Source organism: Melozone crissalis, unplaced genomic scaffold, assembly GCF_028551555.1.
Source record: "Melozone crissalis strain CALT ecotype California unplaced genomic scaffold, PUWL_Pcris_2 ptg000485l_1, whole genome shotgun sequence".
In the NCBI taxonomy this organism is placed as follows: Eukaryota; Metazoa; Chordata; class Aves; order Passeriformes; family Passerellidae; genus Melozone; species Melozone crissalis.
Window position 1 is genome coordinate 199,929 of NW_026536196.1, and position 17,862 is coordinate 217,790.

At 63.8% G+C, this 17,862-nt stretch overlaps 2 protein-coding genes across 2 annotated transcripts; both read left to right on the forward strand.

The window, feature by feature from the left end:
- Positions 1-4,750: 4,750 nt before the first annotated feature.
- LOC128950193 (calsequestrin-1-like) lies at positions 4,751-5,977 on the forward strand. The gene is made up of 5 exons (XM_054295071.1): positions 4,751-4,849; positions 4,973-5,027; positions 5,104-5,204; positions 5,317-5,394; positions 5,768-5,977. The coding sequence occupies exons 2-5, from the start codon at positions 4,982-4,984 to the stop codon at positions 5,975-5,977; spliced, it is 435 nt and encodes a 144-aa protein (XP_054151046.1). The 5' UTR covers positions 4,751-4,849; positions 4,973-4,981.
- A 1,829-nt stretch (positions 5,978-7,806) lies between these two features.
- PEA15 (proliferation and apoptosis adaptor protein 15) lies at positions 7,807-16,750 on the forward strand. Its single transcript, XM_054295073.1, has 4 exons — positions 7,807-7,854; positions 12,747-12,920; positions 14,246-14,401; positions 16,565-16,750. Exons 2-4 carry the CDS (start codon positions 12,749-12,751, stop codon positions 16,627-16,629), a joined length of 393 nt encoding a protein of 130 aa, XP_054151048.1. The 5' UTR covers positions 7,807-7,854; positions 12,747-12,748; the 3' UTR covers positions 16,630-16,750.
- Positions 16,751-17,862: the final 1,112 nt, after the last annotated feature.

The window sequence follows — 17,862 nt, forward strand, 5'->3', positions numbered from 1 at the left end:
CGGAGGTGGCACTGAGGGGACACGAGGGGACCCCACGGTGTTCCCGGTGCTGGCGCTGCTCCAACGGTGCCCCGAGGACACCAGGAGGGACTGGGAGCGCTGGGAGGACACTGGGGGACACTGAGTGACACTGGGGACACTGGGGGGACACTGGGAGGGAACTGGGAGCACTGGGGACACTGGTGGGATAGTGAGGGGACGCTGGGGGAATGTTGGGGACACTGGGGGGGCACTGGGAGCACTGCGGACACTGTGGGACTCTAGGGGACACTGGGGGGCACTGACAGGCACTGGGAGGGAACTGGGAGCAATGGAGACACTGAGGGGACACTGAGGGGACACTGGGGACACTGGGGCACACTGAGAGACACTGGGAGCACTGGGAGGAAACTGGGAGCACTGGGGACACTGAGGGGACACTGGGAAGGACTGGGAGCACTGGGGACACTGGGGGGACACTGAGGGGACACTGAGGGGACACTGGGAAGGACTGGGAGCACTGAGAGGGGACACTGGGGGGTTCTGAGGGCATTGAGAGGACACTGGGAGACACTGAGAGGCACTGGGAGTACTGGGAGGGAACTGGGAGCACTGGGGACACCGAGGGGACACTTGGGACACTGAGAGGCACTGGGGGACACTCAGGACACTGAGAGACACTGGGGACATTGGGAGGACATTGAGGGGGCACTGAGGGACACTGGGGGCTCTGGGGGGTACTGGGGACACTGAGGGGACACTGGGGAGCACTGGGAGGAAACTGGGAGCACTGGGGACACTGGGAGGACATTGGGGGACACTGGGAGGGAACTGGGGACATTGGGAGGGCACTGGGAGCACTGGGGAACACTGAGAGACACTGGGGATATTGGGAGGACATTGGGGGACACTGGAGGGACACTGAGAGACAGTGGGGCACACTGAGAAGCACTGGGAGCACTGGGGACACTGGGAGGACATTGGGGACATTGGGGGACACTGGAGGGACACTCGGGACACTGGGGGGATATCAGAGACACTGGGGTCACTTGGAGAGAACTGGGGACACTGGGAGGAAACTGGGGGACACTGGGGGCACTGGGGGTCACTCCAGGGACACTGAGGGGACACAGGGGGTCCCACAGGGGGGGTGGCAGGTCTCCATCTGCGTCCCCTCCCCCCAGCTGGTGGCACAGGCCCTGGAGCCCCACGGGGTCGGATTTGGGATCGTGGACACGGACACGGAGCCGGAGCTGGCCCGGGAGTGGGGTACGGGGACCCCGGGGACACCCTGAGACCCCTGAGACCCCCAGGGACACCCAGAGACCCCCCGAGACCCCTGAAACCCCTGAGACCCCCTGGGCTGGGACCCCGCGGGAACCCCAAATGGGCCCAGGGATCCCCTGGGACCCCCCAGATGGGCACAGGGACACCCCCAGTGACACCTGGGTCACCCCAAGGTTGGCACAGGGACGCCCAAATGGGACCCAGGGATGCCCAGACGGTGCCCAGGCACCCCTGAGACCCCCAAACCAGACCCAGGGACCCCCAAATCTCACCCAGGAGCCTCATGGGACCCCCAGACTGAGCCCAGGGACCTCTAAGCCAGGCCCAGGGACCCCCAAACCAGGCTCAGAGACCCTCAAGCTGTGCCCAGGAACCTCATGGGACCCCTAAACCATGACCAGGAACCCCATGAAGCCCCAAAACCAGACCCAAGGACCCCCAAACCGCACCCAGGAACCCCCAAATTTGGCCCAGGAAACCCCATGGGATCCTCAAACCAGACCCAGGAGCCCCATAGGACCCCCAGTCCAGGCCCAGCCCAGAGACCCCCAAACCACACCCAGGGACCCCAAGGCAGACCCATGGACCCCCAAACCGCACCCAGCCCCCCCACTGTGTCCCCACACCCCCCCGGTGTCCCCAGGGCTGGCGGGTCGCTGGCGCCTGGCGCTGCTGAGGGGACACTCGGTGACAGAGTACCCGGGGGAGCTGGCGGTGCCAGCGCTGCTGCGCTTCCTGAGCCAGGTGAGACCCCCCCCAAAACCCCCAGAGCCACCCCTGAGCCTCCCTGAGCACCCCCAGACCCCGGGGACAGCCCAGAGCCCCCCTTGAATTCCAGGGGACCCCCCCCACCAGGCGCTGCCCCAGCAGCTCCGGGACTTTGGGGACATCGAGGAGGAGCCCGAAGGCACCGGGGACTGCTGGGGACAGCGCAGGGTGCGTGGGGACAGCGGGGACACCTGGGTGTCACTGTCACACCTGGGTGTCACCTGTGTCACCTGGGTGTCCCAATTCCCAATCCTCAATCCCATTCCCTGTTCCCCAATCCCCCAATTCTCAATCCCCCATTCCCCATTCCAGTTCCCAAATCCCAATCCCCCCATTCCCAGTCCCCATTCCCCATTCCCAATCCCATTCCCAGTTCCCCATTCCTAGTTCCCAATCCCCCAATCCCAAATCCCGTCCCCCATTCCCAGTTCCCATTCCCAGTCCCCCAGTCCCAATCCCCTAATCCCAATCCCCCAATTCCCCATTCCAAATCCCCCCATTCCCAGTTCCCAATTCCCCAATCCCAGTTCCCATTTCTCAGTCTCCCATTCCCAGTTCCCCATTCCCCGTTCCCAGTTCCCATTCACGTTCCCCATTCCCAATCCCAGTTCCCAGTTCCCATCCCCAGTTCCCATTCGTGTTCCCCATTCCCAATCCCAGTTCCCAGATCCCATTCCCAGTTCCCATTCGTGTTCCCTATTCCCAATCCCAGTCACAGTTCACCAATGCCAATCCCCAGTTCCCAGTTCCCATCCCCAGTTCCCATTCGTGTTCTCCATTCCCAATCCCAGTTCCCAGTTCCCATTCCCAGTTCCCCAATCCCCCAATTCTCAATCCTCCATTCCCCGTTCCCAGTTCCCATTCCCCAGTCCCAATCCCAGTCACAGTTCCCCAATGCCAATCCCCAATTCCCAGTTCCCCATTCCCAGTTCCCAATTCCAGTTCCCTGTCTCGAATCCCCCAATCCCAGTTCCCAATCCCCCAATCCCCAATCCCAATTCCCTGTTCCCGAATCCCAATCCCCTAATCCAAATCCCATTCCCAGTCCCCAATTCCCAGTTCCCCATTCCCAATCCCCCAGTTCCCATTCCCGATTCCAAATTCTCCCAGTTTCCTCCATCCCCCCTCAGCCTTCCAGTCCTTCATCATCACCCGGCGCTTCCACCCCTCCCTCCTCTTCCTCGCCACATTCAACCCCCAGGTGAGTCCAGGGGGTGCTGGAGGGGCTGAGTGACCCCTGGGATCCCCTGGGACCCCCCAAAATCCCAAAATTCCCCCAAAAATCTCCTCAAAAATCCCCCAAAATTCCCCAAAATTCCCCGTTTCAGGCAGTGCTGGGTCTGGACCTGAGGTGGCCCCGGAGCTTTGGGGGGCCCTGGGGACCCCTCCCCAAGGGACCCCTCCCCAAATTGGGGGGCACAGAGTGAGGGGGCAGGGAAACAGGCAGGGGGTTGCCATGGGAACAGGATGCTGAGAGGAGGAGTGTGCTATGGGAAGCAGTTGCCATGGGGATGGAGTTTCCATGGGGATGTGGTTGCTATGGGATTGTTGCCATGGGGACATTGTTGCTATGGAGATGTGGTTGCTATGGGGATGGAGTTCCCATGGGGACGTTGTTGCCATGGAGATGTGGTTGCCATGGGGACAGGTTGCCGTGAGAAGAGGTCACTATGGGGTGGTGGTTGCTATGGGGATGTGGCTACTGTGGGATCTTGCTACCATGGGGATGGGGTTGCCATGGGGATATGGTTGCCATGGGGACATGGTTGCTATGGAGATATGGTTGCCATGGGGAGAGGTTGCTATGCAAGGGGGTCACTATGGGGTGGTGGTTGCTATGGGGACATGGTTGCCAAGGGAGATGGTTCCCATGGGGATGTGGTCGCCATGGGGATGAAGTTGCCATGGGGACAGGTTGCCGCAGGCAATGGTTGCCATGGGGATGTGGTTGCCCTGGGAGATGGTTGCCATGGGAACAAGTTACCATGGGGATGTGGTTGCTATCAGGATCTGGTTGCCCTGGGAGATGATTGCCACGGGCAATGGTCGCCAAGGGAATGTGGTTGCCATGGGGATCTGGTTGCCATGGCAAGATGGTTGCCATGGGGACAGGTTGCCACAGGCAATGGTTGCCATGGGGATGTGGTTGCCCTGGGAGATGGTAGCCATGGGGATCCGGTTGCCCTGGGATGTGGTTGCCATGGGGATGAAGTTGCCATGGGGACAGGTTGCCACGGGCAATGGTTGCCATGGGGATGTGGTTGCCATGGGAACGGCCGATTCTCACCCCCACCCCATCTCCCCCCATTCCTTTTCCCACGGCGGCCCCGGGGGTCCTCCCGCCGGTCTGGGGGGGCTGCCCTGCCCCGGGGGGGTCTCGGGGGGTCCCGGGGGGCTTTGGGGCTCCCGGGGAGGGGTCGGGGCCCCTTTGAGCCCCCCCCCGCGCCGGGCAGGGTTAAAGCCCCGGGTGCTGCCGGGAGATTCCCGCCTTTAATCCCCCCCGGATCATCCCCCCCCCGCCGCGGCCTCAATCCCGGTGACACCGGGACCCCCCCGAGCCCCCCCCCCACCCTGAGCGGTGACACCGGGGGGGTCCTGAGGGGGGGGGCTCATCCCCGGCACCCCCTCCCCGTTCCCGCCTGTTCTTCCCCCTCCCCAATCTGAGCCCCCCCCCAAGCAGCACTCGGGGAGGGGCCTTGGGGGAGGGGGCAGCGGCTCCATGGGGGGGTGAAATTTGGGAGTGCCCTCACCCTCCCCAAATCCCCCCAGGGTCCCTCTGCGGCAACTCAGAGCTCAGAGCACGGCTGGGAGCTGGGTGAGTGTGGGGGGGGGGTGTCCCGCCATCCGTCCCCCCCCAGACACCCCCAAACCTCGGGGACACTCGGGGAACACTCGGGGGACACTCGGGGACCCCCCCACGTCACCGTGACCCCTCCAGGAGGACGCCATGCACGGGACCCCCATCGTGGCCTTCGCTGTGGGGGATGATCTCGGTGAGGGGGGGCGGGAAGGGAATTGGGGGGTCCAGAGGGGGGTCCAGCCCCCCTGACCCTCCCCTGGTCCCCCCAGATGGGTTCGAGTTTGTGGAGACGCTGAGGGAGGTGGCCCAGCACAGGAGGGACCAGCCCGGCTTCAGCATCCTCTGGATCGACCCCGGAGATTTCCCGGGGGTAACGGGGAAGGGGAGACCCCCAGAGACCCCCCGGGGGGTCCTGAGCCCTCTGTCCCCTCTGTCCCCTCCCCTGGGACAGGCCCTGACCCCTCTGTCCCCTCTGTCCCCAGCTCGTCCCCATTTGGGAGGACACCTTCGACATCGACCTGTCCCGGCCACAGCTGGGCGTGGTCAATGGCACCGACTTAGTGAGTGTCACCTCTGTGTCACCCCTGCGTCACCTCTGTGTCACCCCAATGTCACCCCCATGGTCAATGGCACCAATTCCGTGAGTGTCACTTTAGTGTCACCCCAATGTCACCCCGGTGTCACCTCTGTGGTCAATGGCACCAGCCCCCTGAGTGTCACCCCTGTGTCACCCCCATGGTCAATGACACATGAGTGTCACCCTAATGTCACCCTCATGTCACCCCTGTGGTCAATGGCACCAACCCCATGAGTGTCACCTCAGTATCACCCCATTGTCACCCCCGTGTCACCCCAATGCTCAATGGCACTGACCCCATGAGTGTCACCCCCCCGGTGTCCCCACGTGTCCCCTGTGTCCCCCCGTGTCCCCAGGCCAGCAGCGTGTGGCTGGACATGGAGGATGAGGAGGATCTGCCGGGGCCTGAGGAGGTCCTGGAGTGGCTCCAGGAGGTGCTGGAGGGGGACACCGGGGATGGTGAGGATGAAGAGGATGACGACGATGATGACGATGAAGATTATGACGATCATGATGATGAAGACAATGAAGATGAAGATGATGATGATGAAGTTGATGCTGACTGACAACAATGACAACAATGATGATGGTGACGATGATGATGAAGATGACGGCATTGACAATGATGGCAATGACGATGATGATGATGATGATGAAGTTGATGATGCTGACTGACAACGACAATGACAACAATGATGAAGATGACAGCAATGACGGTGATGACAATGACGATGTTGATGACAATGACAACTGACAATGATGATCATGATAATGAAAATGATGATGGTGATGATGACAACAATGATGATGATGATGACAGCTGACAATGATGACAATGACGATGATGACGATGACGGTTATGATGACTAAGAACAACAAAAATGCTGATGACAAAGATTATGACAATGACAACGATGATGACAATAACGATGACAACGATGATAATGAAAATTGTTATGATGACAATGATGACGATGATGATGATGATGATGATGACGACATTGATGATGATGGCGATGATGACAACGACAGTGATGATGACAAAGACCATGATGACAAGGATGATGACAGTGACAATGATGATGATGATGAAAATGATGACAACAACGATGATGATGATGACAAGGATGATGATGATGATGATGATGATGATGATGATGATGATGATGATGGTCATAAGGCCATAAAACACCCAGAGGACCAGGCAGTGTCCCCAGGGGAAGGGGATCCCTGTGTGAGATCCCTGGATGGGATCCCTCAGACAAGGTTCCCATGAGAGATCCCAGGGAGAGACCCCAGTGAGGGACCCCAGTATGGGAACCCTGCTCCAGACCCCAGTGCCAGATCCCATTACCAGACCCCAATACCAGATCCCAGTGTGGGACTCTATTACCAGATCCCAGTGCCAGATCCCAGAGTGGGATCCCATTATTAGATTCCAGTATGGGATCCCATTGCCAGATCCCAAACCCAGATCCCAATGCCAAACCCCAATACCAGATCCCACTTTGGAATCCCAGTATGGGATCCCTTCAGTAGATCCCCATGCTACATCCCAGCATGTGATCCCAAAACCAGATTCCAGTATGGATCCAATTACCAGATCCCAGTGCCAGATTCCAGTATGAGATCCCATTGCCAGATCCCAGTGCCAGATCCCAGTATGGAATCTGAGCTGCAGATCCCAATACCTGATCCCAGTACCAGACCCCAGATCCCAGACTGGGGTCCCTGCTCCAGATCCCAGTATGGGATCCCACTACCAGACCCCAATACCAGATCCCAGAGTGGGATCCCATTACCAGATCCCAATACCAGACCCCAGTAGCAGATCCCAGTATGGGATCCCTGCTCCACATCCCATTAGCAGATCCCAGTTTGGAATCCCAGTATGGGATCCCATTAGTAGATCCCATTACCAGATCCCTGCTCCAGACCCCAGTATGGGATCCCATTACCAGACCCCAATACCAGACCCCACTACCAGACCCCAGTTTGAAATCCCAGTATGGGATTCCATTACCAGATCCCTGCTCCAGACCCCAGTTTGGAATCCCAGTATGGGATCCCATTAGTAGATCCCAGTGCCAGATCCCAGTAAGGGATCCCAGCTGCAGATCCCATTACCAGACCCCAATTCCAGACCCCAATACCGGATCCCTGCTCCCGATCCCCGCCCGGGCCCCTGTGTGACACTGTCCCCTCCTTGTCCCCGCCTGTCCCCCCCATCCCGGCCCGTGACACCGCGGGGACCCCAAATCTCGCCCGCGGGGGACCCTGGGCAGGGGGGGGAGGGCGGGGCGGCTCCTCCCTCCTGACCCCGCCCTCAAAGCCCCTCCCCCAGGACCCCGCCCCGTTAAGCCCCGCCCACCCCCGCTCCGAGCGGCGGCACCGAGAGCCCGAGCGGCGGCACCGGCACCGGCACCGGCAGCGCCCGCGGCCGGTAAGTGCGGGCAGGGGGAGGGCGCACCGGAGCCACCGAGAGACCCCCGGCCCCACCGGCGGCCCCGCGGCCGCACCGGCACCGGATGGACCCCGCGGCCGCCGCCTCCATCCGCTCCCGGCGCCGCTCCCGGTTCCGTTCCCGGTTCCGTTCCCGGTGCTCTCCAGCGGCCCCGGACCGCGATGATGCCCCCCCCCTCCCCGTTCTATGTGACCCCCCCGCCCCACGGAGCATCCCCCGCGCTCCCTGATGCCCCCGCGGCGGGCAGGAAGGGGTTAACGGTGCCGGGGGTCCCGGTCGGGCTCTCCCGGTTCCCCCCCGTTCTCCCCCGGTGCCCCCCATCCCCCCCCCTTTCACTTCCCGTTTCGCTGCCGGGGGGGCTCGAACCCGTGACACGATGGGGGGGGGGACACTCGGTGGCTCTCGGGGCCCACGCGGGACGCGGGACCCGCCACCCCCCCCCCCCCCGGTGTCGCCGTGTCGCTGTCCCCGCCACCCCCGGTGTCCCGGTCCCCATCCCGGTTCCGTTCCCGCTCCCATCCCGTTCCCGTTCCCATCCCGCTCCCCACGCGGGACACGGGGCCATTTCCCCCCCCCCACCCCACCCGAGCCCCCCCCCCGCGCTGTCCCCGCGCGCTCCCGGTCCCGTCCCGTGCCCGCGGTGCCGCCCAGCGCTCCCAGCGCTCCCAGTACCGCCCGGAACCGCCCGGGACCGGCGTGACCCCCCCTGGACCCCCCCAAAAACGCTTTTGGGGACATCTCGGGTGGGCGCGGGGGGGTCACGCGCCGCCAGCGGGGCCAAACTGGGACCAAACTGGGACCGAACTGGGACCGGACTGGGCCGCGGGAGGCGCCGCTTCCGCATCCCCGCGCCGGGACCGGGCGGGGGCCCCGAAAGGGACCGGGACAGGAACGGAAGGGGGGGGTCCCGGGACTCATCGCCCCCCCCAACCCCACCCGTGCCCGGTCCCACGGAGCGGCCCCGCGTGGGGAAACTGAGGCACGAGTGTGGGGGGAAGGATCGCGTCCAGCTGTGCCCCAGCTGTGCCCCAGATGTGCCCCAGATGTGCCCGGGGATGCTGCGGCCGCCGGGCAGGGCGGGACCCCCGCGACACGCGTGGGACCCTCAGGACACGGCGGGGGGACAGGAGGGTGGCAATGGGGCAGGGCGGGGCCGCGGGGGGGCACAGCCCTGTCCGTGGGTCCGAGACGTGTCCGTGTGTCCGAGCAGCGTCCGTGGGGCCGGACAGTGGGATCAGGACCGGACAGCGGGGTCGGGATGGGACAGTGGGGTCAGGGCCGTGTCCGTGGGTCCGAGCCGTGTCCGTGGGGCCGGACACTCGGATCAGGGCCGTGTCCGTGGGGCCGGACAGTAGGGTTGGGATCGGACAGTGGGGTCAGAGCCGTGTCCATGGGGCTGGAGCCGTGTCCGTGTGTCCGTGGCCGTGGGTCCGGACAGTGGGGTGAGGGCCGTGTCCGTGTGTCCGAGCCGTGTCCATGGGGCCGGGGCCGTGTCCGTGGGTCGGGGCCGTGTCCGTGGGTCCGGACGGTGGGGTGAGGGCCGTGTCCGTGGGTCGGGGCCGTGCCTCGCATTCCGGGGGGGCCCGGGGGGGCCGGAGGCGGCCGCGCCGCTCCCCGAGGCACAAAGGGCCCCTTGTCCCCCACGCTGCGTGGGGGGGGCTCGTGGGGGACCCTCCCCCCGCCTCCCGCTCTCCCCACCCCCCCCAAAAACCCAAAAACACCCCGAGGGGGGGGTGGGCACGGGGGGGGGGGGCACTGATGGCATCGGCGCCCCCCAGACCCCCCCACGGGGGGCACAAAGCCCGGGGGGCTCCGTCCCACCCGTGTCGCGCTCCCCCCAAACCGGGATGAACCCACCCGAGCCCCCCGCCCGCCCCACTGAATGGGGCCCAGCGGGGCCACGCCCCTCGTGAATATTCATGAGGCGCTTTGCATGAGAAACGTGAATGGGGCGGGGGGGGGGTCCCGCGGTGTGGGGGGTGAAATACCCACGAACCCCCCCCCATCGGTGCCGTGGGGGGCTCGGGGGGTTCGGGCCGGGCCTGGGAACGCGGGGGGGGCGGGAGCGGCGGGGGGGGGGGTCCCGGTCCCCGCCCCCCCCCCCCGGAAGGCCCCGTGTCCGGCCGGGGCTGAGTCATGGGCGGCCTTAAAGGGGCCGCGCACCGGACAGGGCGGGGGAGGGGCTGGGGGGGGGATGGGGGAGGGTTTGTGCGTGGGGGGGAGGGGCTGGAGGATGGGGGGGGGGGGGGGGGGATGGGTTTGTTATTGGAGAGGAGCGTGGGGGGGGCGCGGCTGTGCGTGGGGGGGGGGGCGTGGGGGGAGCGTCTGTTCATGGGGGGGAGGGGCTGGGCTGTGGGGGGGGGGCGTGGGAAGGTGTCGGTGATGGGGGGGGTCTCACGTGGGGGGGGGGGGGAGGGGGGCGTTGTTTACCGAGCGCTGTCACGAGTGGGGGGGTTTGAGGTGGGGGTTTGGGGGGGGGGGCGTTGTTTACGAGGAGTCACGAGTGGGGGGGAGGGGACACAGAGACGTGGCCGTGCCCCCCCCCCCAACAACGAGGGTCCGACGCCCCCCCCCCCCCCCACCATGGGCGGGGGGGGGGAAGGGGCAGGCGGGTGATGCGTTGCCATGGTAACCGCATCCCTGCGTGGGTGGCGGCGTCGCCATGGCAACGGGGACCGGCGGGAGAGGGGGGGACAGTGACCCCCCCCCCAATAACACAGAGAGGGGGGGCGGAGGGATTGGGGTGAGTGTGCAAAGGGGGGGTCAGTGTGCAAAGGAGGGGTCAAAACTTGGGGTGAGTGTGAATTTGGGGGTCATTGTGTGAATTTGGGGTGAGTGTGCAAAGGGGGGGGTCAATGTGAAGGGTGAGTGTGAATTTGGGGGGTCTGTGGAAAAGGGGGCTGAGTGTGCAAAGGGGGGGTCAGATTGTGCAGGGGGGGCTGTGCAAGGGCAGGATGAGTGTGCAAGGGTGGGGGGGTCGATGTAAAGCCATGGGATGAGTGTGCAAAAAGGGGGGGTCACGATTCGGGATGAGTGTGCAGAAGTGGGGGGCCAGTGTGAATCAGGGGTGAGTGTGCAAGGGGGGGGTCACTGAATTTGGGGTGAGTGTGTAAAAGAGGGGGGTCACTGTAAATTTGGGATGGGTGTGCAAAGAGAGGGTCACAATTCAGGGTGAGTGTGCAAAAGAGGGGGGTCAGTGTCCTGGGGTGTCACTGTGAATCAGGGATGAGTGTGCAAGGGGGAGGCACTGAATTCGGGGTGAGTGTGCAAAGGAGGGGTCAGTGCAAATTTGGGGTGAGTGTGCAAAGGGGTGTGACAGTGTCCGGGGGGGTCCGTGCGAGCCCCCCCGCGCTGTTGGGGACGCGGAGCCGCCGCCTCGGTCCCCGCTCGGTCCCCGCTCGGTCCCCGCTCGGTCCCTGCTCGGTCGCTGTCACATCCCGTGAGCGTCACATGAGTCACGGCCGGGGGCTGGGCTGGCACCGGGGCTGAGCCGCGACAGCGGGGACAGCGCTGGGGACACCGGTGACAGCAATGGATGAGGCTGGGGACAGTTGTGACACCGCTGGCTGAGGCTGGGGACGGTTGTGACACCAAGAACTGAGGCTGGGGACATTGGTCACAGCAATGGATGAGGCTGGGGACAGTTGTGACACCAAGGACTGAGACTGGTGACAGTGGTGGCTGAGTCTGGGGACATTTGTGACACAGGTGGCAGAGCCAGGGCTGGACCCGGCAATGGTGGCTGAGGCTGGGGACATTTGTGACACCAGGGATTGAGGCTGGGGACACTTGTGACACGTGTGGCTGAGGTTGGGGACAGTCATGACACTGCTGGCTGAGGCTGGGGACATTTGTGACTTGAGCAGCTGAGCTTGGGGACACTGGTGACACCTGTGGATGAGTTGGGGGACATCTGTGACACCTGTGGATGAGTCTGGGGACAGTTGTGACACCGGTGACTGAGGCTGGGGACAGTCATGACTTGAGCAGCTGAGCTTGGGGACACCGGTGACACCAAATATGAGTCTGGGGACATTTGTGACACAGGTGGCAGAAGCCAGGGTTGGACCCGGCACCAGTGGCTGAGGCTGGGGACACTGGTGACGCCAGGGATTGATGTTGGGGACACTTGTGACACCAGGGATTGAGGCTGGGGACACTTGTGACACTTGTGGCTGAGTCGCCTGTCACACGTGGCACGTGTGGCTGAGAGCAGGAGCACTCCTGTCACCCACGGCTCTGTCCCATGTCACTCGTGTCACCCAGGGCAGTGTCCCATGTAACTCGTGTCACCCAGGGCAGTGTCCCCTGTCCCTCACACCCTGTGTCCCCCGCCCATGGCTGTGTCCCCTGTCCCTCATGTCACCCCTGTACCCCATGTTAATGTCCCTGATGTCTCACGTGTCCCCTGTCCCCAGCTGTGGCCATGTCCCTCATATCACCTCTGTCCCCAGACATGTCCCAGTCCTGTGTCCCCAGCCATGTCCCCATGTCCCTAATGTCCCCTGTGTCCCCGTGTCCCCAGCCATGGCCGAGTACCGCAGTCTGCTGGAGGAGCTGACCCAGAACAGCCATGTCCCCATGTCCTCATGTCCCTGTGTCCCCAGCCATGTCCCCATGTCCCTTTTGTCCCCAGCCATGGCCGAGTACCGCAGTCTGCTGGAGGAGCTGGCCCAGCAGAGCCATGTCCCCATGTCCCTGATGTCCCCATGTCCCCAGCCATGGCCATGTCCCCATGTCCCTGATGTCCCTGTGTCCCAATGTCCCCAGCCATGGCCGAGTACCGCAGTCTGCTGGAGGAGCTGGCCCAGAACAGCCATGTCCCCATGTCCCTGTGTCCCCTGTGACCCTGATGTCCCTTTTGTCCCCAGCCATGGCCGAGTACCGCAGTCTGCTGGAGGAGCTGGCCCAGAACATCACGGCTGAGGACCTGGAGCAGCTCAAGTCCGCGTGTCGCGAGGACATCCCCAGCGGGGAGGGTGACGCCATCGCCACCGGCCACCACTGGTTCGCCTTCCTGGAGCGCCACAGCAAGCTGGACCGAGGTGTGACACCCGTGCCACCCCCGGCACTGTCCCCTCCCCGCGCCCCGGGGCTGCTCCCGCCCTGGGATGGTGCCACCCTGATCCCCTGAGCCCTGGCCCTGCCCCTGTCCCTGTCCCCATCGCCTGAGCCTTGTCCCTCTCCCAGTCCCTGTCCAGATCCTGTCCCCATCCCATCCTTGTCCTCTCCCCATCCCTGTCCCCATCCCTGTCCCCATCCTGTCCCTCCCCTGTCCCCTCCTTGTCCCCATCCCTGTCCCTTCTCCCCGCCCCCCTCGTTGTCCCCAACCCTGTCCTCATCCCTGTCCCTCCCGTCCCCATCCTGTCCCTCCCCTGTCCTCTGTCCCCCTGCTTGTCCCCATCTCCATCCCTGTCCCCTTCTTGTCCCCATTCCTGTCTGTCCCGTCCCCCTCCTTGTCCCCATCCTGTCTCTGCCCTGTCTCCCTCCTTGTTCCCATCCCTGTCCCCTCTCTGTCCCCATCCCTGTCCCCATCCCTGTCCCCTCCTTGTCCCTATCCCTGTCCCCATCCTGTCCCTCCCGTCTCCCTCCTTGTTCCCATCCCTTCCCTCCCCTGTCCCTATCCCTGTCTCTCTCCTTGTCCCCATCGCTGTCCCCTCCTTGTCCCCATCCCTGTCCCCTCCTTGTCTCCATCCCTGTCCCCATCCCTGTCCCCTCCTTGTCCCCATCCTGTCTCTCCCCAGTCCCCTCCTTGTCCCCATCCCTGTCCCCTCCTTGTCTCCATCCCTGTCCCCATCCCTGTCCCCTCCTTGTCCCCATCCTGTCTCTCCCCCCAGTCCTCTCCTTGTCCCCATCCTGTCCCCTCCTTGTCCCCATCCTTGTCCCCATCCCTGTCCCCATCCCTGTACCCTCCTTGTCCCCATCCCTGTCTCTCCCCAGTCCCCTCCTTGTCCCCATCCTGTCCCCTCCTTGTCCCCATCCTGTCTCTCTCCCCAGTCCCCTCCTTGTCCCCATCCTGTCCCCTCCTTGTCCCCATCCTGTCTCTCTCCCCAGTCCCCTCCTTGTCCCCATCCTGTCCCCTCCTTGTCCCCATCCTGTCTCTCTCCCCAGTCCCCTCCTTGTCCCCATCCTGTCCCCTCCTTGTCCCCATCCTGTCTCTCCCCAGTCCCCTCCTTGTCCCCATCCCTGTCCCCATCCCGTCCCCATCCTTGTCCCCATCCCCGTCCCCTCCCTGTCCCCTCCCCGCGCCCTCCGGGCCCCCGCGGCCGCAGCAGCGCGGGTGGCCCGAGCCCAGCACGTGTCCCGTGTGTGTCCCGTGTGTGTCCCCTGTGTGTCCCCGCGCTGTCCCCGCGCTGTCCCCGTGTCACAGACAACCTGTCCTACATCGAGCACATCTTCGAGATCTCGCGCCGGCCGGACCTGCTGACCAAGGTGGTGCAGTACCGCACGCAGGTGCTCAAGATCTCCGAGGAGGACGAGGTGGACACCAAGCTCACCCGCATCCCCAGCGCCAAGAAGTACAAGGGTGAGAGGGGACGGGGACAGCGGGGACAGGGACGGGGACACAAGGGGATGTCACCCAGGACAGGGACAGGCATCCCCAGCGCCAAGAAGTACAAGGGTGAGAGGGGACGGGGACAGCGGGGACAGGGACGGGGACACAAGGGGATGTCACCCAGGGACAGGGACAGGCATCCCCAGCGCCAAGAAATACAAGGGTGAGAGGGGACGGGGACAGGGACAGCGGGGACAGGGATGGGGATGTCACCCAGGGACAGGCGGGGATGGGGACGGGGACAGGAACACAAGGGAATGTCACCCAGGGACAGGTGGGGACAGGGACGGGTGGGGATGGGGACGGGGACAGGGACACAAGGGGATGTCACCCAGGGACAGGTGGGGACAAGGACAGGTGGGGATGGGGACGGGGACACAAGGGATGTCACCCAGGGACAGGGACAGGCATCCCCAGCGCCAAGAAGTACAAGGGTGAGAGGGGACAGGGATGGGGACAGCGGGGACAGGGACAGGGACACAAGGGATGTCACCCAGGGACAGGTGGGGACAGGGACAGGCGGGGATGGGGACGGGAACAGGCAGGGACAGAGAAAGATTGGGACGGGGACAGCGTGGACAGGGACAGGCAGGGATAGCCGGGGATGTCACCCAGGGACAGGCAGGGATCGGGATGGGGACACAAGGGGATGTCACCCAGGGACAGGCGGGGATGGGGACAGGGACAAGGACACAAGGGGATGTCACCCAGGGACAGGCATCCCCAGCGCCAAGAAGTACAAGGGTGAGAGGGGACAGGGATGGGGACACGGGGACAGGGATGGGGACAGCGGGGATGGGGACAGGCGAGGATGGGGACAGGGACAGGCGGGGATGTCACCTAGGGACAGGCGGGGATGGGGACAGCAGGGACAGCGACAGTGACAGGGACAGGGACAGACTGGGATGGGGAGAGCCGGGAATGGCCAGGGACGGGGATGGGGACAGGCGGGATGTCACCCAGGGACAGCGACAGTGACAGGGACAGGCGGGGATGGGGACAGCAGGGACAGCGACAGTGACAGGGACAGGGACAGACTGGGATGGGGAGAGCGGGAATGGCCAGGGACGGGGATCGGGACAGGCGGGGATGTCACCCAGGGACAGGCGGGGACAGGGACAGATGGGATGGGGACAGGGACACAAGGGGATGTCACCCAGGGACAGGAGGGGATGGGGACGGGGGACAGGCAGGGACAGGGAAAGATTGGGATGGGGACAGCGCGGACAGGGACAGATGGGGACAGGGACAGGCGGGGATGGGGAGAGCGGGGACAGGGACAGCCGGGGATGGGGACAGGGACAGCTGGGGACAGGGATAGATGGGGATGGGGACACTCATGGACAGCCATGGATGGGGACAGGGACAGGCAGGGATGGCCGGGGACAGCCCAGGACAGGGACAGGCGGGGACAGGCGGGGATGGGGACAGGGACAGGTGGGGACAGTAACTGTCATTGTCCCCAATCAGGGACAGCGACCCCTCCCCAATTACCCCAGGGCTGGGACAGGGACCCCAAGAGGGAAAAAAAAACCCCGGAAAGTTTGGGGACCCCCGGGCAGGGTTGGAGACCCCCCCCCAATTATCCCAAAGCCGGGATGGGGACCCCAAGGGAAGAAAAGACCCCCTGGGAAAGGTTGGGGACACCTGGGCAGGTTTGGGGACCCCCAGGTGGGGTTGGGGACCCCCAGGGAGATTTGGGGACCCCCATGGAGAGTTGGGGACCCCTAGGAAGGGTTGGGGACATCCAGAAAGGGCTGGGGACCCCCAGGGAGGATTGGGGACCCCCAGGGAGAGTTGGGGGACCCCCGGGAAAGGTTTGGGGACCCTCAGGAAGGATTGGGGAGCCCTGGAGGTGTTGGGGACCCTCAGGAAGGGTTGGGGACCCCTGGGCAGGGCTGGGGACCCCCGGGAAAGGTTTGGGGACCCCCAGAAGGGGTTGAGGACCCCCAGGGAGGTTTGGAGACCCTCAGGAAGGATTGGAGACCCCCAGGAAGGGTTGGGGACCCCCGGAAAGGTTGAGGACCCCCAGGAGGGGTTGGGGACCCCCGGGCAGGTTTGGGGACCCTCTGTGGGGTGGGGGGGACACCCCCAGACCCCCCTGACCCCCCCGCCGTGTCCCCCCCTCCCCAGACATCATCCGGCAGCCCTCGGAGGAGGAGATCATCAAACTGGCCCCCCCCCCGAAAAAGGCCTGAGCGGCTCCAGGACCCCCCCCCCGCCCCCAGAGCCCCCTCCCCACTCTGCACCCCTGGGGGGGGGGAGGGGCTGAACCCCCCCCCCCCAAAATGGGCGAGGGGGGAATTGGGGTGGGGGGGTGAAATTCCCATGGGACCCCCACCCCAAAAGGCCTCGATTTGAGGGGGGGGAGGGGAGGGATGGGGACCCCCCCCCCCCCAATGTGGGTAAGTTGAGGGGGGGGCATAAAAATGGGACCACCCCCCCCCCAAAATTCCAATTTGGGGGGGTTCAAATTATTGGGACCCCCCCCCCCAATTAAATTTTGGGGTCACAGGGACCACCCACCCCAATTTGGGGGTGTTCAAATTATTGGGACCCCCCCCCCCTTAAATTTTGGGGTCACAGGGAACCCCTCACCTCAGTTTGGGGGGGTTTAAAAATATTGGGACCCCCCCACATTAAATTTTGGGGTCACAAAGAATCCCCCACCCCAATTTTGGGGGGATCAAGATTATTGGGACCCTCCCACTTTAAATTTTGGGGTCATCCAATCCCAATTTGGGGGGGTTTAAATTATTGGGACCCCCCCTTAAATTTTGGGGTCACAGGGACCATCCAATCCTCAATTTGGGGGGGTTAAAAGTATTGGGACCCCCCCCAATTAAATTTTGGGGTCCCCTAATTGAGGGGGGGGTCTGTGACAGAGACTGAGACCCCCCACCCCAATTTTGGGGGGTCACAGATATTGGGAACCCCCCACCCCAATTTTGGGGGGTCAGAGACATTGGGACGCCCCCACCCCAATTTTGGGGGGTCACAGATATTGGGAACCCCCCACCCCAATTTTGGGGGGTCACAAGCACCGGACCCCCCCAAATTTTGGGGCGGGGGGGCGCACAGGAGGGCAGGGGGAGGTCGGGAGGGCGCCGAGGTCGGGGCTGATTTTGGGGGGGGGTCTTGGACCCCCCCAGGAGGGACAGGAGGGGACAAGGAGGTGACAAAAGGGAGGGGGGACAGTGAGAGGTGACCCCCCAAAAATTGGGGGAAAAAAACCCCAAAAATTGGGGGAAAAAAACCCCAAAATTGGGGAAAAAAACCCCAAATTTTCCCCTTTTTTTGGGGGGGGGGCAGCAAAATGTGACCCCCAAATTGGGGAACCCCCTTAAAAATCCCATTTTAGGGGGGTAGGAAGTGGTGACCCCTCAAAATTGTGGGGAAAAACCCCAAAAATGGGGAAAAAAAACAAAATT

Bases quoted from the DNA above. Each gene is read 5' to 3' on its own strand.
- LOC128950193 (XM_054295071.1), top strand. From the start codon at position 4,982: ATGCACGGGACCCCCATCGTGGCCTTCGCTGTGGGGGATGATCTCG. The intron at 5,205-5,316 runs GTAACGGGGAAG...CTCTGTCCCCAG, and splicing joins ACCCCGGAGATTTCCCGGGG to CTCGTCCCCATTTGGGAGGA. The intron at 5,395-5,767 runs GTGAGTGTCACC...CCGTGTCCCCAG, and splicing joins TGGTCAATGGCACCGACTTA to GCCAGCAGCGTGTGGCTGGA.
- PEA15 (XM_054295073.1), top strand. From the start codon at position 12,749: ATGGCCGAGTACCGCAGTCTGCTGGAGGAGCTGGCCCAGAACATCACG. The intron at 12,921-14,245 runs GTGTGACACCCG...CCCGTGTCACAG, and splicing joins CCACAGCAAGCTGGACCGAG to ACAACCTGTCCTACATCGAG. The intron at 14,402-16,564 runs GTGAGAGGGGAC...CCCCCTCCCCAG, and splicing joins CAGCGCCAAGAAGTACAAGG to ACATCATCCGGCAGCCCTCG.